Genomic DNA, 24,135 nt, shown 5'->3' on the forward strand with positions numbered 1-24,135 from the left:
GCAAGTCAAAGTGTTTATTCGTCATTGTTCAAACTTCCCTGAAGTCATCGCTAATTGAAAAAAAAAACATGTGAAGGATAGCGCCATCTCCATGGTTACCAAACGGTGCTGGGATCAAAGGTCATCTCCGTCTGCGGCTCATCTTTGATGGTTTGTGGTGTGTGAAGTCGATGAGGCAGTCGGACGCCTCTGAGATGGGAGTGAAGGATCTGATTGGAGAATCACTGACTCTGAAACCTGACATCACCTCTCCTTCATCATCATCATCATCATCATCACTGAGGAGGTCGATGACGTCCCTGGAGGAGGATCACAGACCAGGAACAGGTTTTAACCTCTGCATTTACACTCCCTGACCAGCAGGAGGAGACAAAGCACATTAAATAAGAGCAAAAGAGGAAAGTTTATTTAGTCACATTTCATTCATATTATCCATTGTTTTATTTATTATTTAATTCAGGGATGATTTTATTTCTTTAATCTATGATTTTCTTTTAACTTTTTCCATTTATTATTTTATGCAGATTGAATGTTTTAAAGTAGACATTGGCATCTGGCGGGCCGGGGGCCACTTGCGGCCCTCCGCTTACTTTTGCGCGGCCCCCAAACACACAAACCAGATAAACATACACACAATTACTGAAGAAAAAAAACACGCAAAAATACAAAAATGAAAAGACGAAATGACGACACACAAAATGACCAAAAACATAATGACTTCAAAAACACAGAAAATGACCAACATATCCACATGATGACTTTCAAAACAAACTTTAATGCATAAATAACTAAATAAAAAATGTTATTCAGGTCTTTTATTCTGAAACTAAAGGAAGGAGAGCAGCTCACCTCACAGGTGCTTTAGATCCAGACGCAGCGCCCCCTGTGGGAATAAAAACATCTTTAAAAACTACACATCTATATATGGCTGATGGTCCACTAATGCAGGGGTTCTCAACCTTAGGGTCAGGACACCATTTGGGATCGTGAGACACTGTGAGGGGGTTCCCAGATGCCTTTAAGAAACTAAGAATATTTTCTGAACAATTTGAGCTCGTTTTTAATTTGTTTCTCCACCAAACTCACCATATTTTAACCTATTTTCATCACTTTTTCTTTCCATATTTTTGCTCCTTTTAATGTATTTTTGCTACATTTCTCCCATTTCTGACACTTCTACATCACATTTTAATGACTTTTCTACACATTTTTTCCACTTTCCAGACATGTTCATCACTTATAAACCTTTTCTACCACTTTACACCTAATGTCACATAAGTTGATCCATTATTGTCACTTTTAACCTCTTTTTTTTTACCATATTTTATGATTATTTTTGCCAATTTAACCACATTCAGGATTTGCCATGTCCATTATTTGGTAGTTTAAACTATTTTTTCCTACATTGTTAAATTCCATTTTCCACAATTTGGAACTTTTAACCAATTTCTGTGTTAAAAAAAGAAAAAAATCCCATTTCACCTCCTTTTCCACCATTTTTGGTCATTTTGAACCATTTTATTAGTGATTAAAACCAGGATTTCCATCTTTAAGATGACTATAATAATAATAATAAACGTTCCTGGATAACAGTGGATATTATACAGATGAATAAATAAATGTGGTTATGACAGATTCATAGAACAATGGACCATCATTTTACTGACTTTATGGATGGACCCCAAAAATCTCTCCTTTATTCCCCCTTATAGATGGTCCTGTCTCCACATGACTGTTCTTCAATGTTCATGTCTGTGTTCAACCACCTTCAGCTACAGTGAGAACCACAGGTTGAGAACCACTGCTGTATCTAAATGAACTAAACTCACCCGTTTTCTCCGTTTCGTCCAGCGCTGACAGCAGATTTCTCTCCTGTGATGAAGTCAAAATGCAATTAACCAATAGGAACGCTCACATTAATCAGCTGATCACCCTACGCTGACGTTTCCTGCGTCCGAAAAAAGCTTTAAAGATCTGACTCCGCCCCCTGGGCCAACGACATGTTTCCTTTGCGTGGTGTCCACGGTGAGAGAAAACAACGGTTCAATGAGAAATAGTGTCAGAGGACTGATCAGTGACCAGCGTTCTCACCGCTGTCGGTCGGCTGCTGCTGCTGTGGCGTTGGATGCATCGCTCCACGTGGGCGCTGTAGTCCTTCAGAGGGAAGTTCTGCTGACACACGTAGCAGCACTCCAGCTTCCTGTTCTCACAGGAAGTCAGTCAGTGAACAATTATTGCATCAAAAACTTAAAAAGCTGTGGTTGAAAAAAAGATCAAACTAGTGACAAACTTCAAAAAAACTTTAGTTAAAACATGAAAAACATCCAAAAAAAACTGAAAGCGAAAAACCAAAACCTTTTAGTTTTTAAATTAAAACGAAAAAACTTCAAATTTAAATATTCTGTTAATATTTTTACTTTTTTAAAGTAATCTTTAGTTACTGTCATTTGTCAAAGTTCTGATGTAAACAAACAATCAGGAGTATCAAAGGAGGCGGAGTCAGTGCTGACCTGCTGCCGTGAGCTCCCTCTGCAGATACCTCGGCACGCCTCGTTCTCATCCTGCGAGGATTCACCTTCACTGCACGGAAAACAAAAACATCATCCGCTAACGTTCAGTCTTTTAAGCTCCACCCACAAACACGCGCTGACGTCTGAGCGTTGCTGACTGTGCGTTTGTGGTTATTTTTGCTAGTTTTTTTTACATTTGTGTATTTTTTACTGTAATGTTCAAATGGTTTTGGTAGATACTGCTGAGTGTGCGTTAGTTGTGTACCTGTGTTGTTAGGAGGCGGGGCTCTGTGGACTCCGTCCTCCTGTCCATCACAGTACGCTGCGTGTCTCTCCACCTCATGGACGCTGAACGACCTCTGACACAGAGGACAGTCTACCAGGGCTACGGTGGAGGCGTCTTGGAGCTCTGGTGAGGAGCAGCATTGGTCGTCATCGTCCCTCACAGCTTCACGTCCCTGACCTCTGACCTGAGACGCTAAAAGACGACGACCTTTCAGCCTCTGAGGTTTGTTGGAGCTTTTAGAGGAACGTTTGTTTCCTTACCGTTTTCCTCCTCCATCACTTCCTTTTCCTCTTCCTTTTCTTCCACTTCCTGTTGTTTCTGCTCATCTGCAGGAGGAGTGTGATCATGATCAGGAGAGTCAGCGCTCCGTCTGTCCTGAAGGATTCATAGGACACGCCTACTCAGAACGTTTATCAAACAAGTCACTGAGTGAGTCAGTCAATGAGTCTTTTTATTGTCCTGTAAGTCAGTGGGTGTGTATCTGTAATAGTGATGACTCAGCAGATCTCTCTAATCCACATGGAGTTGTAGTGACTCCACTGGGTCCTAGTGTCCTGTAGATCTACTGTGCTCCTATAGATATGTGAAATATCTATCCAGGGTGTAGCCCCGCCCCCTAGCGCCTGAAAAAAGCTGGAGGTCAATGAGAGGAGGAGTTTGGAAGCAAAGCTCCAGCTTTGATCCTGATTCTCTCATTGACGTTTTTAAAATAGGTCAAACATGGCATCAGCGTGTCAGCCATTCAACGACCCAAATAGATGTGTTTTATTTTGAAAATAAACTGGATATTTTATTCTGTGTCTATGCACTACTTCCTGTCCTGCACTGGCTTATTTTTGTTGAACTGCTGCAGCACAGCTCCAGAGTCTGGTAAAAGTAGAAGATCTGTATCTGCTGCAGATTTACAGGAAGTGGAAATGTAATCCTAAAAGGGCGGTAAAGAGTCAGTGGTTAATGAATGCAGTGATTGGCTCTCTGATAAAGGTCACGTGACAGTAGGCGGTCTCACTGACGTCCTTCGTGGCGTGTTGCTCCTCCTCCTCCTCCTCCTGCACGTCACTCTGAGGCGTCTCTGATTGGACGAGGAGATCAAAGTGAACTCAGACCTTTAACTGGTCCCAGTGGGTCTAGATGAAAAAGTTGAAGGAGAGCTGAGCAGCACCTGGACAAACCTGACACTCATCAGTCTGTATCTGATCTACGTCACACTTCTCCTCCACTTCCACTTCCTCCTTTTCCACTTCTGCTTCCTCTCCCTCCTCGTTCTTATCCTCTTCCTGCTGCGTTCTGTTTCTCCATCTGTGTCCAATGATCACATGATGAATATCAGCAGCTCATCATTAATGCTCATTAAGTGGGCGTTACCTTCCACAGACAGGAGGAGACTCAGATGTTTGTTCAGGAGACGAAGAACTCTACAAAATGAAACAAAGATCAGGATGAATCAGAAGAAATTAAATTCAACTCTGCTACATGCTAAGCTAACGATACGTGATCCAACGAAACCACTGTAAAGACAGAATGAGTGAGAGGACGGGGGTCAGAGGGTCAAAGTTCATCTGTTTCATCCTTTCACTCAAAGTTCAGTTCAAATAAAAATGTTGTTTTTTCTCTTTTCTTTCCCTCTGAAGCTCCGCCCCCTCCTGTCGTACCTCAGAGCGTGGCAGCACCGGTTCACCCCACTCAGCCTTCCTCAGCAGGAACCTCTGAGCCTGTTTCAGACTCTTCTCATAAAACTCCAGCTGATCCACGATCACCTGATGAGCACATGGACAATGCCAGAGATTCATCCTTAAAGGTGCAGTCTGCAACTCTTAGAAAACTGAGTCTTTGTCATATTTGCTAAAGCTGTCACTATGTAAGGACAGTTTTACATGAAACTAGGTAATTACTGCTGCTTGATTTACATTATGTTTGATTTGTAATTGTTACACTAGAACTCTGTAGTGCATGTGTTGTTCAGGTGTGCAGCAGCAGCAGCCTCTGTGTGGGCTGCTTTAAGTGACACTGTGTTGTTGCTGCTGCTGCTGAGGTGTGTGCACATAGAGAAGTGCTGCAGTAATATGTTTTTAACAGAGCATGTTATTTTACTGTGATGTTGCTGTCAGACTAACATTAGCTTGTTAGCTCCTCTGAGGGAGGGACTTTGCAAAGTTTGGAAACAGGGCAAGAGAACAGCGGGGAGGGAGGGGGAGCGAGGGATCAGAGAGTTACAGACTGCACCTTTAATGACAGAGATCAAACACCATCAGCAGGTCCAGCTTCACTGCTGCTCTGATCAAACTGGTGATCGTGTTACCTGATGATCAGCTAACACTAAAGTCCTGTTTACACAACAACGTTTTCTAGTGAAAACGCTTACGTTTTGTAGCTTTTGGTCTGTTTGAAAAAACGTCCTCCAGAGTGGAAGCTTTTGAAAAGGCTTCTCTCTCCATCTCCATGGTAACCAGAAACACGGGCATGTTCACAGGAACACGTTTGTTGTGAATTTAACTCCTTTATCATCACTAGGGTCAATGAAGACATTTTATTCTGACCAATCACAGAGCTGCTCATTTCTCTCTTTCTAACACAGACTGGTTGGATTCAGGCACTGCAGGTGAACGAAAGGTCATGTGATGTGATTGGATTAGAGAGAGAAACACTAATGGATGGTGAGGAGGTGAATGGATGAATAAATGACATTAAAAAACTATAAATTACTTGTTCTTGACTCGTTGTGTAGCTGCGTGTGTTACGTGTGTGTGTGTTACGTGTGTGTGTGTGCCACACACTAATGTGAATAGTGTTGACAGCAGCAGGTTGAGGCTTAAAGAAAGATCAGTTTTATTTGTGTGTGATTAAAGCTCTACTGTCTGTGATTATTTTGGTTTATTGATCAATCACATCTATCTGTTGGCCTGGCATGTTTACTGCATCGTTTTGAATGTTTCCTGGTCTCATGGAAAGATGGAAGACCGTTTAGAAAACGTTGTGTAGTCACCAGGTAACACACTCACCAGCTGGTTTAGAACACCTGCAGCATCACACATAGTTTGACTAAGACTGAGTCCGGCTAATGCGAATGCTAACTAGTCTGTCAGTGAGGGGGCGTGGCCACAGACTCCTCCTGTCAGTGCTGAGCTCTAAACTCAGTGTGACGACGCACACACTGTGATTGTTCAGTTACCTGTGTGTAGGCGTCAGGCTCCTCCCCCCGCGGACAGAACGGAACGCCCCAGTGGTAACGAACCGTCTGCACGCGCTCACCATGAGAGGATCTGAGTCTGGAACAGGAGAACACACGGATCGTTAGCATGTAAAGGGGGCGGGGCCTCCTCTGAGGGACGTTCATTCACCTGCTCAGTGAGTCCGTCTCTTTGCACGTCGCCATGGGAACTTCCTGAGGAAACACGGGGCTGGGAGAGGCCACGGGCTGCTCACAGAGATAAAATAAACATATTTTATCTTTTCGTTTCAGTTCAAAACAAACTTTTTAATGATTTTTCTGAAAACATTTTCTGTTTGAATTAATTTCCTGAAAGTGAGAAAAAGAATGACAGGGTCTGAAAAAAAGGTGGATTTTTGATCCTATGGAAACACCCTGAGGGGGCGGAGCCATGGACTTCATACCGTGACGTCATCCTCGTCGTGGTCAGACAACACCAGCGTCATGTCACTTAGCTCCTCCTCTGAAACACAAACACACAGGCTGATGAAGATGAAGATGATGATGATGATGATGATGATGTCATACCTGACTGAGGAGAAGTGGAAAGATCTGCTTTACAGAGAGTCTGAAACAGGAAACGTTTTGAGCTTCAAATCAAACAAACACTGAACAGTGAAGACCCGCCCCCTCACTGACTGACAGCCAATGAGCACTGACTAGCTGGGCTCACTGTGTGACGTTTTGTAAAGCAGTGGTTCTCAAACTTTTTAGGCTCAACTCCCCCGTTTGTCCTCCTACAACATTTATCTGATAAAACTATTAAAAACATCTATAATCATCATAATAATGAATGATAACACATTTTAAAGAATCTCATTTTGATATCAAGGACTTGTGGTGACCCCAAAGACATTTTATTTCTAGAATTAGTTTTTGATCACGTTTGAGTTTTTTTTTTTTTATTGGATTATAGTAAAACTAGATTTATATTTCACAAAGTGAAAGTAAAAAAGTATGGTAGAATTTAAAAACACAGATCCAGCAGTGAAAGAAAAATAATCACAAGTGTTATTTTAATTTTAGTTTTTTTGTTCTTTTTTTAGTCTTGATTTTTTTGGTTTAATTTTTTTTATTTATTTTTTGGTCTTAACTGTTTTATTCTCATCTTGTTTTTCTTCTAGTGGCCCTAATGTTTTTACGTAAATATCAGATTGTGTGTTGCTTTGATTAAAAAAAAGAAAATTAAAAAAATTCCAAAAGCTGTTTTAATTTTTCCGCAATTTCAGGTGACCCCACTCACCGGACGCTTGTGTTTCATGTTGTGCGGGCGGTCGCTTTGGTTGCTTTTGTCGTGAGGATGAGGGTGTGATGGTGACCCTGGAAAGACGGGACTGATGGACGCCACAGACGGAGTGACACTGTCTGGAGACGAGGACAGGAAGCACACGGGAGACGCTTTGGTCTGATGAACCAGGCTCTGAGCATCCTCCCTGGTGAACACGGGGCTATTTGGGGCTCGCCGTTGAGATCGCTCGGGCGTCTGAGTGGACGTCCAGCTGTCCTGGGAGAAGAGGGCGGAGCCTGGGGGCGAGCAGGTCTGCAGAGCGTCCTGGTTCAGACGGTCCACGTGGACTTCAGCTGTGCGGCCGGTGGGCGGGAAGACGGGTGACCTATGGAGGGGCGAGTCCTCGATGTGGGTGGAGTCAGAGCTCTAAGGAACAGAGGAGTGAAGGTTAGGGTTAGAATGGTCACCGTGTTAACCTGTGACACTGACCTGCTGAGACTGTGGAGCAGGACTTCCTCCTCGCACTCTCCTCTTTTTCACACACTTCCTGTTTTCAGCTCCTGGAGAAAAAGTGACGCAGTCTGAGCTTTGCTGTGATTGGACGAGACACAGCTGAGTCAGACTCACCTGAGCCTCTGTCGTCAGGACACGCCCTCCTCCTGGACCACCTGGTGGAAGAGCCAGCGCTCAGCGAGGGGAGGGGCTTACCAGGACACGCCTCTGTGTCACCGACCATCTGTGATGAGAGGAGGGCGAGAATAATAAGGAGGAGGAGGAGAATAATAATAATAAGGAGGAGGGGGAGGAGGAGGAGGAGGGGAACACGTTAGACACTGTAGCTAGGACACCTCCTTCAACCTCTGACCCTACACATGCTCCTCCTACTCTATCATGTGTTAGCTGAAACACTCACGCTCTGATGGATGGCTCTCATCACAGCTTCCTCCTCCTCTTCCTCCTCCTGCTGGAGGCGGAGTGCCGATAACCCCGCCTCCTGCTCACTGAGACGCAGAGCGAGCTTCATCTCCTCCTCCTCTTTCTCAGACATCCCTGGAGGAAAACGCCACACATCAGCCTCCTGACGGGAGGGAGGGGCTTAACGTTTCACTCACCTCCAGCCTGGGATTGGTTCTCACGCTCCTTCCTTCGTTTGGTTGGGAGGAGCTTCTGGAGCTCATCCTGGAATAGAAGGAGGCGGAGCTTTAAGAGACGACAACAGCCACAGTCTGACAATAAGTCCGTAACACACAAGATGACACTTACTTACACTTAACAGAAATATAGAAATGAACAAAATTACTCACAAAAAATACACAAAATGACAGTAAAATACTACAAAACAACAACAAAAATGCACATAACTAAAAAAAAAAAAAAACACACAAAAGTACAAAAATGTACAAAATCATAGAAAAAAAGCAAAAATGTTTAAAAACACAAAAGTGGAGGTTTTAAGCATTAAAAGAAAGAAGAAAGATGTCTGCCTAATTAAAGTTTGGATACATGTGATGGTGGTAATGGCTGACTCAGCACAAACAGAATGGTGCAGATGAAGACGTGAATCCTGTCAGTGAGCATCTCTTTCATTTCTAACTGTTAACATTTATCTTTATGTAGAACATTTTAAACTGAAAGTCTTGTTTACCTCGTTGTTATCCTGCGTGTCGTCACTAGTTTGCTGATTCTTGGAGGAAACGTCTCTGAACGCTCGTTTCCTGCTCGTCTCCTGATGAACTGAGACAAACAGAGATGTTCAAATGTAAATCCTGGTTTTAATCACTAATAAAATGGGTTTAAAGTGACCAAAAATGTTGGAAAAGGTGGTGAAATGAGATTTTAACCACAGAAATTGGTTAAAAGTTGTAAAATAGAGTGAACAAAAACAGACAGAAAAAGTGGTAAAAAGAGCTCAAAGTGTCAATACTGGAACAATTAGTTTAAACTGGTAAATTATGGAAATGACAAATGGTGAATGTGGTTAAATTGCAAAAAATAATCTTGAAATCTGGTGAAAAGAGGTTAAAAGTGACAATAATGGGTCAACATATGTGACATTAGGTGTAAAAGTGGTAGAAATGGTTTATAAGTGATGAACATGTCTGGAAAGTAGAAAAATGTGTAGAAAAGTCAATAAATGTGATGTAGAAGTGTCAGAAATGTGAGAAATGTAGCAAAAATATATTAAAAAGAGATGTCTCCCAGAGTCTCACGACCCAAAATGGGGTCCTGACCCCAAGGTTGAGAACCCCTGATGTAGTTAACTGCAAAGGCTTGAATAAGCCTGAGTTTGGGATTCATTTAGACTACATTTCACAGGATGATGTTGTAAATTTCCCCTGGTTTGGATTAACTTAATTCAGAATTAAGTTATTCTGAGTTTGCTGATCCTGTCCCCATTTTTATAGATATAATATAAAATATGAATTAACACAGAATTTCTGTTCATGAGGAGTTATGAAATTAGCCAAACTTGGCTTCAGTCAAGTCAGGTTAAACTAACTCTGAGTTAGTTAGACTTTATCTTTCTCACTTACCTGATCTACCTGAGGATGAAGATGCTCCTAATCGTCTTCCTCTCATCCCTAAAAAGTCTTCAATTCACGAACAAACTCCGTAAATCTCAACCTTCAGCCCACGAGACCTGCGGTTTGTTTGAACGGAAAGCACGTGACATGTTTTACTTTAACTCGTGAATACCTTTCGTGACGTAAATCTGAGTTAATGTTAATGCGTCAAAGTCCGTAAAGTCAAACTAAACATGGAACAGTCCGTTTAAAAACACTTCCTACAGTTTGCTTAACTTTCGCGGCGCCATGTTTGTTTCTGTCTGCGCTATGACGTCACTGCAACGTAGGGCGGGAGCGTACGGTGCTGCCTTCAGGGGCCGTCAGTTTAAAGTAGTTTTTTTGTGTGCGTTATTACAATTGTTATTATTTGCTTCAATATTTGAATATTCATAACTATATAAGTTTACATTACCCTTCATTAAGACACAGATTAGACAAATGTGTGACTTTATACCGCTTGCTGAACAGTTTTTTATTTGTTTATTTAAAATGCTATTTTAAATAATTGTTTTTAAAATCATTATATAATAATCGTTGGATGATTTTAAATAATAATGTAAAAATTAATATTCAATAATAATATTTTTTTCCTTTTAATAAATAAAGTTAAAGATTTTTTTTTAATTGTTATTATTTCTTCAAACTCTTCTAATATAAATCAAATTAGGCAAGGCGAGGAACATGTAATTGTATAGCGATGCAATGTGCTTTACATGATTAAAAAGTGCAGCAGAAAATATTCAACAGTTTAAAAAATTAATGAAAACATTTAAAATCAGCAGTAAAACATTAAATCAACAACAACATGATTAAAAACCGCGATCTCAGTCATACGCAGAGAAAAAGACCAGCTTTAACTTGGTTTTAAAAATTAAAAAATAGAGGCATTTGGTGGTTAAAAAAATAAATAAATAAATAAAAAATAAGATTCTAGACGTAATAAATCATCGGCCTCTCACTGGCAACTTTTATTGTTGTTGGAAATTTAAGCAAAAGGAGAAACTGTCTAATGCTCATAGTCACTAAAATGAACAGATAAAATTAGTACCCTGACCGGGAATCGAACCCGGGCCTCGGCGGTGAGAGCACCGAATCCTAACCACTAGACCACCAGGGATCTATGAGAATTTGATAAATTTATGAAAAAAAACACATCAATAATACAAACATGAACCGAATCCAGCTGTTGAAAGTGACTCAAACATCCGTGATTTCACTAAAAAGACACGAATTACTGACATCATCTACTCACCACACGTTACATGTTCACATATTGATTAGGTTTCTTTATAAAGGGCAGTGAGCAACTAATCATAACCGACCTCGTGGCGCAACGGTAGCGCGTCTGACTCCAGATCAGAAGGTTGCGTGTTCAAATCACGTCGGGGTCAAAGTCACCTTTTCTTCTTTTACTTTGTTACATGATGTATGTTTTTATTATTTAGGATGAAAGTAATTCACAGGCTCCTCCAATGGATGGTTTGATGTGAAACATTCTTTATTAAAAACAAAACATCACAATACGAGTTATTTCCTTAAATACATTCATTATATTAAACTTTCTAAATGCCTTCTTTCTGAGATCAATAACACAAAATAAAACGGCTACACACATATAAAGTAATAATGAGAAGCTATAAATGTAGCAGAAATTAAAAGAGCAGGAAATGATTAGAATTGCATTAGATATTGAGCAGGAACTAAATAGAACTAAAGTGTAAAAATAATGATTTAAAATGACTTAAAATATTTCCTTTTTGGTTTTCTTAATATTTTTGCCACAGATTTTAAACAATGTTCCTATATTTCCTGTATCTTTTAACTAATTAACTATTAGTCTTTAACTAACATTTTTAAATGTGTTTTTCATGCAGGTGATTAGTTTAATTTAGTTTTTTAATTGTAATTTATTTGTGAAATATGTTATTTGCATTATGAAACAATAATGCTACTACTTGTTCCCTGTTAGTTTATTTCATTCACTCATTCACTGGATTTCCTTTTTTTTCTTCTAATTTTTGACTAATGCACGTTTACATTTGTTTTTCATGCAGGTGATTAGTTTAATGTACTTTTTGATTTTTTATAAAATATGACGTTACTTGTTCAGTTCAATAGATTTGTAAATATGTTATTTGTCTGGATTATTTGGGGGGCAATGAGTGTAGGAGGGGCTTAAAAGTTCACCTTCGTTCAAAATGGGAAATACCCAAAAAAGTTTGAGAACCACTGTTATAAAGTAAAATCACAAAGCAAAGGTCAAAGGTCACGGGTTTGCTGAGAAATAAATGAGAATATGACATAAACGGAGCAAATGAAGGTAAAGCTGAGTCCTCAGTTAGCTTAGCTTCTCAGCTAGCTTCCTGTGACATGTGCACGCTGACTTTCTTGCACGTGCTAATGGTGCAGCGCTCCATGATGAGCTCAGTGCTCGGTCGAGGAGGAACCGGCGGGACTTCCTTCTTCTGCTCAGTGTCGGAGGAGGACGATTCAGGGATGTTCTCTGTGTGTGTAAGAACAGACGGCGAACAGGGTTCAGCACATAAACTTTCAAAATAAAAGCACTCAGACAGTCCCGCTGGTTTCCCGTACCTTGGTTCTTCCTCTCGGTCAGCGGTGACTTGGGGGGGCGGCGCCCGCTGCTGTTCTTCTTCTGCTGCAGGAAGCGTCGGCTGTTCCTACGGTACGTGTCCTGGCTCAGACGCTGCCGAGGCTTGTTATGGATGCTCTTAGCGTTTCTGATGGTTGATCTGATAAAACATGAGGAGAAGAAGTGACCAATAGTCACAAATGTTTCAACACAAACGCAGCGACACAGTTGAGGTAAAAAAAAACTCAGAATATAAAGATATTTCCTAAATCTGCTAAAAATCCATGTAAATAAGAGTGGAATAAAATGGATAAAGTACAGTATGTGCTTCAATACTCTGATTAATCAATAGGGGGCGCTGGGACTGGTTTAGACGTCACAGCGAGAGAAGAACTTTAATCTGACCAAAGAAAGAAGACCTGATCAGAATGAAGCCAACATGTCTTCAAGCTGAACCTGTTTCAACCACATCTGTGTGTTCACATCTGTGTGTTCACATCTGTGTTCACATCTGTGTGTTCACATCTGTGTGTTCACATCTGTGTTCACATCTGTGTGTTCACATCTGTGTGTTCACATCTGTGTTCACATCTGTGTGTTCACATCTGTGTGTTCACATCTGTGTTCACATCTGTGTGTTCACATCTGTGTGTTCACATCTGTGTGTTCACATCTGTGTTCACATCTGTGTGTTCACATCTGTGTGTTCACATCTGTGTGTTCACATCTGTGTTCACATCTGTGTGTTCACATCTGTGTGTTCACATCTGTGTGTTCACATCTGTGTGTTCACATCTGTGTTCACATCTGTGTTCACATCTGTGTGTTCACATCTGTGTGTTCACATCTGTGTGTTCACATCTGTGTGTTCACATCTGTGTGTTCACATCTGTGTTCACATCTGTGTGTTCACATCTGTGTGTTCACATCTGTGTGTTCACATCTGTGTTCACATCTGTGTGTTCACATCTGTGTGTTCACATCTGTGTGTTCACATGTAGAGAAAAGTCAGTGAGTTATTCTCATACCAATAATAGAAACACATTAACCTGATTTACTACAACATCTGAATGTAACTCGAGGCCATGGTATAACCATCCATTAAAGCCTGAAGCCATTCAGACAAAGAAAAACATGTATTTATTTATTATTTTATTTAATAGGAATAATGCACATTAATGAACATCTGCATTGAAACAACAAAACAGACGTAAACATGCCGTATTATAGCCACAGGGTTCATTTACATCCATATATAATATTGTGTAACTTTACTTGGTGATAAATGATTAAATGTGCAGTTTGAGTTTAAACTATTTGTAAGGTTGATTTGAGTTTGTCTTTTCTTTTTTAAATGATGATTGGAATAGAATCATTGGTTGAATAAATCCTTACACACCTGATAGAAACACATCATGTCTTTATATCTGACACAGGGTGTCATGCACACACACGTCACAGAGGAAGTCAGTGTCACCTGCGTGGGGGCGGTTTCTGACCACGTGGGTTGATGCTCTGGGATTCTTGGTTCCCACTTTTCTGCAAGAACATTGAAGGAAAGTGTCCAGTCTGATCGCCTCGCCTGCACACACACACACACACACACACACACACACACACACACACACACAAAGATGTCACAGTCACAAACCCTACCCAATCAGAAAGCAGATTGCTAGTTACAGATGTGTGTGTGTGTGTGTCTTTCTCAGCGTTAGCCCAGCAGATTTATAGCAATATTAGGCTCAGATGTTTGACTTCTGGAAGAAACCATTAAAATGTGTACATGGGTATTTTTAATGAGATCACGCTGGTAAACCAATGGTTCATACTTAAAATCAAGGAATCCAAGATGGCCGCCATCAGTATTGCTAATTTCAATCTTAGTATAACTTTGGTTCTGTTAGACGTAGAAACATGATCTTTGTGGCAAAATGTATGTTTTTGGGGACAATGATTGTCATGAAATAGCTTAAAATACTGTAAATTACATCCAGAGTAAGATATAAGATGGCCACCACAACACTTTACACGTGGAAAAGAGCTAAATTGTGATTTATTTGCAGCCACAACTGTGTATGACAAAGATGCATTTTATAGGAATAATTAATGAATTAATATATCTATTTCCATTTATTTCTCAGGTAGATTCTATCCATTGTGATCCTGGTGCATGTGTTTATTTTGCAGCACCTGCCAACATGAACAACGATTAAACTCAAACTTTAGATGTAGATATCTGAGTTATGACAAAATATCCAAATTGGCAACAATGATGGCGACCATCTTGGATTTATTGATTTTGAGTGGGAACCATTAGTGAATCCCATTAAAAATGGATTCAGCTACTCAGAAATGTACACATGTTCCTGTGTTCTTCCAGAAGTGAAACATCTTTTTCACATCATATCTGCTGAGTTATGATAAGTGATGAAACGTGAAGCCTCATCTCTACGTTCCCTCCTCTCTGACCCCAGGTCAGCAGGGGGCGCTGTGTCATGTGCTGGTAGTTACCTAACGACCCACCACCCATCCAGTAGTTTATGGATGACAGACACAGTTTCACCGACTTCCAGAGAAATCTCATCATCCTGCTCAGCCCTGTAGGCCTGTACACTGATGTGTGGCTCTCCTACACACACACACACACACACACACACACACACACACACACACACAGTGATTAACTTCAGATTAAATGACAACAAGCTTTATAGATCTTGTCGTGTGTGTGTGTGTGTGTGTGTTATTTAGAGCTCTGTTATATGAAGAATTTCTTTAGAATAACTTCCTGCAGCCCCTCCAGAGGCCACAAGGGGGCAGTGACACACACATTAGCTTTTAACTGATTTACTGATAAAATCCTTCATTAACCTGTGAAAACTTTATTATATTATATTATTATTATATTATATTACATTACATTACATTACATTATATTATATTATATTACATTATATTATATTATAATTATTATATTATATTATATTATATTATATTATATTATATTATATTATTTTTATATTATATTACATTTTATTATATTATATTATATTACATTATATTATATTATAATTATTAGATTATATTATATTATTATTATATTATATTATATTATATCATATCATATTATATTATATTATATTATATTATATTATATTATATTATGTTATGTTATGTTATGTTATATTATATTATATTATATTATATTATATTATGTTATGTTATGTTATGTTATGTTATGTTATATTATATTATATTATATTATATTATATTATATTATATTATATTATATTATATTATATTATATTATATTATTATGGGACAGACTGGCAGACATTCTAGAAGTTGTTAATACTGAATTAATAAATCATTAAATCCTCTAATAACTTTGTAATTTCATCACTTTTACACATAACTGTGATTGTTTGATTGGTTAATATTGTCGTCTGTGTTAAGATCAAAGGTGTTTTGATCACAGTCTCTACCTTCATAGTCAGGCTCTGCATCCTCAGCCTCATCTGGTCCATCCAGAGGTTCCAGGTACGACGCTGGGATCCATCCACGATTTGACCCACTCTGACAGAACCACCAGCCTGACAACACACACACACACATTCAACACACACACACACACACACTAAAGTCCTGAGGGCTTCTCCCACCGTTGGGGTTTTTCTCCACGATCTCCACCAGGTCGTCATCGCTCACGCTCAGCTCGTGTTTGGACGTCTTCTGGAAGTCTGCGATCACTCTGTAGGTGTCCAATAGGATCGGAGCTGAGATCTCTACACACACACACACACACACACACACACGGGGGGAATAAAGGGAAGAGATCACTAATAAAATGGTTCAAATTGACCAAAAATGGTGGCAAAGATGGAACTAAAGTATAAAAACAATGATGAGGTCGACATGTGAAGTTGAGTGGAACAATAAATGAAACTTTTAATAGCTGACTTAAAAAAATAATCCTTTTATGTTTTCTTAAGCTTTTTGTTCCAAAGTTTCTTTACTTCCTGTATTTTTGACGACTGCACTTGCAGGTGATTAGTTTAATTTAGTTTTTGAGTTTTGATTTATTAGTTGCATTATTAAACATGTTATTTGTTCCCTGTTATTTTATTTCATACATGCACTGAATTTTTTGTTTTCTACATCTTTTCGTCACATATTGTCAACAATGTTTAGTTTTTACCTGCATTTTTACATTTGTTTTTCATGCAGGTGATAAGCTTAATGTAGTTTTTGTAAAATATGACGTTCTGTTTGTTCATTAAATGTGAAAATGTGTTATTTATAAGGATTATTTGGGGGGCAATGGGCACACGTTAAAGTTCACCATGTTCAAAGTGGGAAATACCCCCAAAAAGTTAGAGAACCACCGCTTTAAACTGATTGAGTGATTAAATTGTTACATTATTAATATAGTTGTTTAATCTTACCGGATGCGACGCCTCTAGCGAGTTCTCTGGACTCTACGAACGTCTCACTTCTGTTCAGCCTGAGGAACGAACACATTCATTCAATTATATCAGAGAAAATTAGTTGTTTTTGCACCCTCTAGTGGTTATAGTCATTATGACAATCAGTGGAATCACCAGTGGAAACTAAAGGAGTGACTGAAGTGAAAGATACAACAACGTATTAGAAAAAAATTAATAAATCTGGACACTACAAGATTAAAGTCATAATATTTCGAGATTAAAGTAATTTAACAAAAATGAAAATGAAATACACACGGGTCACTCGTACGTTATAGAGAATGTGGAACGTTTAATGAGATTATATTAGTCTTTATGTTTCACACCGTTAACAAATAAGGACTTTAAAGACACTTTGCACACGTTTGTGTTTGTTCCAAAGAACCAGACTGATTTGGAGCAAATAACGTATTTTATTGTGGAGGAGGAAGGGGAGGAAGTGGTCGTCTTCAGGGATATCAATGTTGTTGTGTTCACTTACACTGGGAATTCTGAGCACGGGAACATTAGCAGTTTTTTAAGATACAGCTTTATTCTCACAAAAAAACAACTCTATTCTCAAAATATTATGACTTTAATCTCAAAACATTATGACTTTAATCTAATAAAATTACGACTTTATTCTCATAGAATTACGACTTATCTTGTAGTGCTCAGATGTCTTTATTTTAATGTGGCTCTAATGCACCGTTGTAAAAAACAGTTCTAAACATTTAATTTAATTTGACTTTTAAAAAGTGTTTTGTGTCAGAACTTTTTTGGATGAAAGCAGGTTTTTTGCTTGTTTTTTAGTGAAAACTTGTGACCTTCCCAGTACTGATGTGTTTATGTCGCCCTCTGGTGGCAGCTGTGGTTATAACAGCAATAAAACATCATGGGAACCATGGAACGTTCTTGTTTCTTTGAGGAAAAATCTCTGCTGCGTACTCACGGGTTTGGAGCCGGAGGGTTCTCATCGTCACGTCGTACCCTGAAGAAGTCTGATAGTAGTTTGCAGCGTGAGATGTGGGGGGGGAGCTGGACCAGGGCATGGCAGTAGTCGCTCAGAGTGCTCTTCCTGTTCTCTCTGGACTTCTGACTGTCCACCCACCGAGGAGCTGGAAAACAAACACAGGAACTACAGGATCTACAGGAACTATAGGATCTACAGGACATACATGAACTACAGGAACTACAGGAACGACTACTACTATCTGGGCCACCACCTCTGCTGGGAAAAACAGAGAATGGCATCTACATTGACATTAAAACAACAGACCACAAAGCACTGACAAAAACAGACAATTCACAACATGTGCTCTGGACAGAGTGGGGGGTATCAGGGCCAACAAAGGAAATAAGTAAAGCTGCGAGCGTGGCCAAACTTGCGCTAGTGCTTCTACGCAGAGGAGAGCATCCGTGCCGCACAGGGAGAAGAACATCTACGTTCATGAACATTGCGTTGCCCTCAGTGAGAGAAGACGATCGCAGCTCCACAGGATCAGTTTGCGTGACAGCAAAAGCAACCGACGGGAGTGCAACCCGCCTTGGTGGTTGATACACACCACTGCCGTGGTACTGTCCGTCCTCACAAAAACATGATGTCCCACGAGAGGAAGTAGATCAGCGAGAGGAACACCACTGACAGTTCCAAATAATTTATGAGAGCGCTGTAGGTCTGCATCTCAGTGACCATTCACTGACCTGTCCTCGTGAACTCCACCCCTGCCGGTCAGGCTGGCGTCCCTGGAGATCACCTTCTTGGACGTAACAGTCCCCATGGGGACTCCGTGCATCAGGAAATCCGAAGTCCGCCAGTGGAGTAGAGCAGCGCTGGACTCTCTGTGTGCCATGACGCACAGGACTGAGCCCATGTGAAGCCACTGCTGGAATTCCCTCATGTGGAGACGACAGCGGATGGCCGAAGCCATCAACCTGAGTAACCGAAGACATAATCTGAACTGAACAAATTTGCCTGGTTGAAACAGCACGAGGCATGTACTGAACGTCTCCACCTGCTGCGGCAAAAGATGCGAGGTGAGAGGCACGAGCGCAGGGACAGTCCTAGAAAGACAGTTTCCTGTGTAGGGGACAACATGCTCTTTTCCGCGTTTGTCATGAACACCAGATCGGACAGGTGATGTAACAGAATACGCATATGCGTTCTGGCTTCTGATTGCGATTGTGTCAAAGGCAGCCAATCGTCCAGATAGGTGGCCAAGCGAATGTCCCACCTCCTCAGCGGGCCTATTGCAGCCTCCGTGCATTGCATGAACACTCTCGGGCTCAGTGAAAGGCTGAAGGGGAGCACACAGTATTCGTAACATATACCCTGTAAAGAAAACCTCAGGTACTTTCTGTGAGAGGGATATATCGGAACGTGGAAATACGCGTCCTTCAGGTCGACAGATGTGAACCAATCGCCGTCATACCAAGCGTAGTAGGGAGAAATCCTGAGCCTGTATTTCCTGAGAAATCTGTTCAGAGCCCGCAAATCCATGAAGGGACAAATGCTGGACCCCCCTTTTTTGGGGACCAGAAAATACCTAGAGTAGAATCCGCTCTGAGACAGTGCTGGGGGGACTATCGAGACTGCTCCTCTGATCATCAGAGAGCTGATCTCCTCTTGTAATACACGGGCCGAGTTTCCCTGGGCTTGAGAGTGTATTATGCCGTCAAACCGGGGAGGGACAGCTGCAAACTGTAACCCCTCGTTGTTGTCCGTAACACCCATGGTGGGGCCATGATTGCTACCCATCTTTCTCACCCTGGGAGGCACTAACTGCAGTACGGTGGCGCCCTCTCCTGGAGGCAGACTGCCAGTGGCCGGAGGCCCCAGCTGTGGTGTGATAGCGCCCACACCACAGAAGAGGACCCAGCCACAAAGCAGTGGTTCCCTTTATTGGCGGCAGCCCCTCTAACAGCAGAGGACCCATCCGCGGCACGGTGGAGCCTCTACCGATGGGACAGAGCCATACTCCCAGGGGCGAGCGTGCAGTACCGCTCGTCCCTGGAAGGAAGGAAGGGGTCCTGCATGGACAAGCTTGCCAGACTTGCTAGCCTCCGGTGTAGCCTGCGCGCATTAAACCCTGCGCAATGCCAACACGAGCCGAGGAATTCGTGTTCCAGACCCAGGCTGTCGGAGCAGACCTGGTCCTTCTCTTTGCTTGAGATTTTGTTCTCGCATTAACAGAGGCAAGCCTGAGAGCATCCCGTTACCTTGGTGAGAGGAGCCTTGGCTTCTATGGCCATGCTTGACGCAGGCAGGGACAGCAGGTGGATTAGCCTGAGCTACCACGTGGCGGCTAGCAGGTGCTAGCAGGGATGCAGGCCTATGCAGGCGGGAGCATCGGAGATGTCAAGGACAGCGTTTGGCTCGAGACAGCAGCTGGCTCGCTGGTGTCTGGAGGCTCAAATACCGTGGTATGGACCTTGGCCAGGTCATTCACTGCTTTGAGCTCTCGGAAGAAGGACCAACGTGCCGAGGAACCTGGATGCTTCTAGGGCAGGACTGGGCCTGGGACTACAGCTGGTGTGCTGAAGTCGTGGAGCTCTGGACCTGGCTCGATGCAGAGCTCGGAGCGGGGTGGTCACTGGAGTGAGAGAGCCGCTCAAGAGCCAACGTGTACCGAAGCGACAGCGTTGGAGGGGTGCCAACAGCCGGAGCTGGGGCTCTGAGGTTCACTTACCTTGCGGTGATGAACCAAGAAGCGCCCACCTAGCAGAGCAAGGTAAGCGCTGGCTTCTCTCTCGACCTGGTGTGGTCTTAGCAAAGCGTAAATGCTATCGGCATCCTTTGGCTGGAAACCGAAGATCCACCTGTGGACAGTTAAACTGATGGAAACGCAAGATGTGTATGAGAGAGAAAAGAGGTGTGTGAATGAGGAACTGTCCATCCGCTCTTCCTCTTATAGGAGGTGGGAATGTCCCTGGCGGGTGGACAAGTTCCACCAGCCAATCAGGATTGGCGGATTGAGAACATGTGCGTCTGAGGGCTGCTGCAAGTGTGCATACCATAGTGAGACATCCCACAAAATGTTATGAAATAGAACTCTCCGAACTCTCTCAGAACTCTCAGATGGATTCCACCATGAAACTTTAAGAGGAGTGGATAGTTTGTTTCACAGGAAATGGCCACACTATTGGATTACTGATCACATTGACCAGGAACGGTAGGGCTTGCAGTCATGTTATGGCTAGTCAAGCCCCCCACCCTCCCCTCCCCAAATGAACAGCCTGTCAACATTTGTTTTCCTTCTCTCCAAACTTTTGAGGGATGGAATGCTGATACGACGCTCTGACCTCTCCCTCACTTTCCATGTAAACCTGGACCTGGCTTTGCCAACAAACTCGCGAGGTCATATCTATGGCAACGTCATCCCACGTCATTGGCATTTGAGACGTACTTTGTGAGAGTCAGCAGCAGAGTCTGAGTAAACAGGCTCTTTAACTCCTCCTACATAACCACATATCCTGTCTTTGTCACCGTCTCCTCTGGCTCTAACCCTCCTCCTTCCCAGCGGTTGGCAGTAGGAGGCGCACCATAAGGGCAGCGCCACACTGTGGCTGACCTGTGAACTACCCATCCTAAAGATCCATTCCCTGTGCTAACGTGCTGTTGTATTGAATTGATTGTTGTGTTTTTGTTGCAATGTTGCTGAAGAGTTTTTTCATAATCACAAACTCCGCCCCTCTCTACAAGGGCCTAGTTTGGTTTTTGCCTTTTTTTAACCTCTACTTCCTACCCATTGTTTTATACTTCTCATCAAACAAACGGAGTTTGTTAGATGTGTTTATTGGTCGGGATGTAACTGAAACTGAATTGCCCCTCTGGGATTAATAAAGTATAATCAATCAATCAATCAAAATTAACAAAAACACAATAAGGGTAAAAACAGACGCAGCAGAAGTTTTCAGGTGAGATAAAGAGTCCTCAAAAGGTGAGCTCCTAATTTATCATTATTATTAAACACAACAACATAAAACACAATTAAAGAGTCACAAAATACTCCAGGACAAAAGGAAGAGATCAAACCACAAGAATAATCTACAGAGAACGTTGAGGACAAGGGACCTCAGGTTGAGGATCACTGCAGGTTTCAATTTATTCTGCTTCTTGTTTTTCAACATGTGACAACATCAGTTTGGAAACAGTTTCAACAGGACAGACAGCAACAGCACACTTCTGCTTTATCAGAAGCACATGCTGTGTGTGTGTGTGTGTGTGTGTGTGTGTGTGTGTGTGTGAGACCTGGTAGAGAGGGGATGATTCTGTCTCTTTTCTCTATCTCTCCAGCTTCGATGGGAAACATCTCCTTTAACGACTTCTGCTCTCAAAGTCAAAAAAGGTCATCAGTTAGTTCAGTGATTCTCAAAGTATGGGGCGCTGCCACCTGTGGGGTAATGGAGGTATGACAGGTGGGGCGCGACAAACACTGGACCGGGAACAAAATGGAACTTAAGTGTAAAAATAATGATTTACGTCAGCATGTTCTTCACATGGAGCAGAATAATAAACAAACTTTCAATAATTTCCTTTTTGGTTTTCTTAAGGAGATCCTCCACTGTTTTTACAAATGTGGCCTAAAACCTTTGAAATGTCCGTATTAAAAGATCTATGCCTAACAAAATGCATTATTTTACCCTGTGCGCTGCCATTTTGAAATGACGTCATTGATGACGTGAATCGCCCTTTCAGTCCATAGAGTTTTATAGGAGGTGAAGCATTCAGGATCATTGAGCAGCTTTTTTAGTCAAAATAACAACTTGCGCTCTAAAAATCAGTAAAAGTTAAAAAAGTCGATGTAAACCTCTTTTCTTTACCGAAATTTGATAAACAAAATCCGTGGGCCAAAAAAATCTGTGACCTCAGGGGGCGACAGTTCCATCTCTGCTGTTTCATAGACATCATGAAGACGAGAAGAAGAGCTCTGTGCATGTAAATACTGACAACCAGGAAAACACCCAAAAAAGAACCACTGAGTTAGTTACAGACGTATACAGAGTAGATCTGTTCCTGTTGATGGGTCAGAAGATGACAACATTTATCACAAAATGTGCAACTTTTATGACAAAACTCCAAATACTATGCATGTCTTTTTATATACTTTAAAGGACTTTTTAGTTAAAAGTTAAGTTTCTCATGGTTTCCTTCCTCTGTCCAAAAACAAGTGATTTAGGTGAAATGATAGAGGAAGTGGATGTAAAGAACAGATTTAATTTTTGTGTGTTTTTGTGTAATCTTGATGTTCATTGTGTAAACAAAAAACGATCTTTTTGGAGGTCAGAGGTCATAAACATTAGCATTAGCAGCTAATGATCAGTGTGTGTCGTCAAACACTCACGTGAAATGTGTGCATCTCTGGATACGTTCTATAGACCAACTTCTCTGTGAGATCGCTCCATTTAACCATCAGCAAGTAGACCTACACACACACACACACACGCACACACACACACACACACACACACACACACACACACACACACACACACACACACACACACACACACACACCAAATGTGCAGAGATTTTATGTGATTATTTGTGATCAAATTCCCCTCCTCTTTCTCTGTAAACTTCAACAAATCTAAGTTCAATCCTAAAAACAAAGTTTAATCCAATCACGAGGAAAAAATGAATAAAAGACGAAAAGAAAGCTTTAAATCCTTACGTAGTGTTTAGTGGGAAAGAAGCGTTTCTCCAAACCGAGGAGCTCCAAATAACGGACGTAGATCTGCTCCATGCTGGAAACCAGTTAGACTTAAACTAGTTAGACTTAAATTAGTTAGAAATAAACCAGTTAGAGTGATAAAGAGAGAGAAACCAATCCGACTGAGCAAAGACAAACAGTAGCTGAGTTTTAAACAGAGTCACTTCCTTGTTCTGAGTCTTTGCAGAAGTTCCTGAGGAGACTTTCACTCCTCAGTGGACGTCCCAGTACAGCAGACAGGCAACTAACGGCCTGGGGGCCACGTGTGGCCCTTGGTCTAATTTCATGCGGCCCCCAAAGTAAATGTACAAAATGACCAAAAAATACACAAACATTGCAGGAAAATACAGTAAAAGAGAAAAACACAGAAAATACTCCAAAAACACACAAAACCACTACAAAAATGAACAAAACAACAACTGCAATACACAAGATTACTCTGAAATAGCATCAAATGACAGAAAATGACAACAGAAGTACACAAAAGACAAGAAAAACAAGAAAAATGACTCAGCAAACTCAAAGTACAAACAAACAAGCAAAACAACAACAGAAATACACAAAATG

At 41.3% G+C, this 24,135-nt stretch overlaps 2 protein-coding genes and 2 non-coding genes across 6 annotated transcripts; 1 reads left to right on the forward strand and 3 right to left on the reverse strand.

Annotated features, from left to right (window-relative positions):
• Window positions 1-10,071, reverse strand: uimc1 (ubiquitin interaction motif containing 1). Of its 3 annotated transcripts, none has more exons than XM_028466415.1 (22): window positions 9,767-10,071; window positions 8,878-8,966; window positions 8,345-8,411; window positions 8,146-8,282; window positions 7,860-7,968; window positions 7,722-7,792; window positions 7,248-7,658; window positions 6,533-6,572; window positions 6,409-6,467; window positions 6,135-6,211; window positions 5,966-6,062; window positions 4,449-4,553; window positions 4,162-4,211; window positions 3,959-4,095; window positions 3,810-3,868; window positions 3,057-3,171; window positions 2,776-2,988; window positions 2,511-2,580; window positions 2,092-2,200; window positions 1,830-1,872; window positions 850-883; window positions 1-299 (listed from the first exon to the last, which is right to left on the reverse strand). In XM_028466415.1, exons 1-22 carry the CDS (start codon window positions 9,810-9,812, stop codon window positions 122-124), a joined length of 2,316 nt encoding a protein of 771 aa, XP_028322216.1. In that variant the 5' UTR covers window positions 9,813-10,071; the 3' UTR covers window positions 1-121. The 3 variants fall into 3 exon arrangements, with proteins under 3 accessions (XP_028322216.1, XP_028322217.1, XP_028322218.1); XM_028466417.1 differs by having other exon boundaries at window positions 233-352; XM_028466416.1 differs by lacking the exon at window positions 6,533-6,572 and having other exon boundaries at window positions 6,409-6,471.
• A 773-nt stretch (window positions 10,072-10,844) lies between these two features.
• On the reverse strand, window positions 10,845-10,916 carry trnae-cuc (transfer RNA glutamic acid (anticodon CUC)). The gene has a single exon. It is a non-coding gene; the product is annotated as a tRNA-Glu (tRNA).
• A 202-nt stretch (window positions 10,917-11,118) lies between these two features.
• trnaw-cca (transfer RNA tryptophan (anticodon CCA)) lies at window positions 11,119-11,190 on the forward strand. The gene has a single exon. It is a non-coding gene; the product is annotated as a tRNA-Trp (tRNA).
• Window positions 11,191-11,483: 293 nt separating this feature from the next.
• On the reverse strand, window positions 11,484-23,756 carry ncf1 (neutrophil cytosolic factor 1). The gene is made up of 11 exons (XM_028466418.1): window positions 23,530-23,756; window positions 23,200-23,280; window positions 22,107-22,182; window positions 17,808-17,973; window positions 16,838-16,896; window positions 16,055-16,177; window positions 15,878-15,985; window positions 14,904-15,021; window positions 13,867-13,971; window positions 12,392-12,549; window positions 11,484-12,302 (listed from the first exon to the last, which is right to left on the reverse strand). The coding sequence occupies exons 1-11, from the start codon at window positions 23,599-23,601 to the stop codon at window positions 12,151-12,153; spliced, it is 1,218 nt and encodes a 405-aa protein (XP_028322219.1). The 5' UTR covers window positions 23,602-23,756; the 3' UTR covers window positions 11,484-12,150.
• Window positions 23,757-24,135: the final 379 nt, after the last annotated feature.

This window comes from Gouania willdenowi, chromosome 14, assembly GCF_900634775.1.
Source record: "Gouania willdenowi chromosome 14, fGouWil2.1, whole genome shotgun sequence".
Lineage (NCBI taxonomy): Eukaryota > Metazoa > Chordata > Actinopteri > Blenniiformes > Gobiesocidae > Gouania > Gouania willdenowi.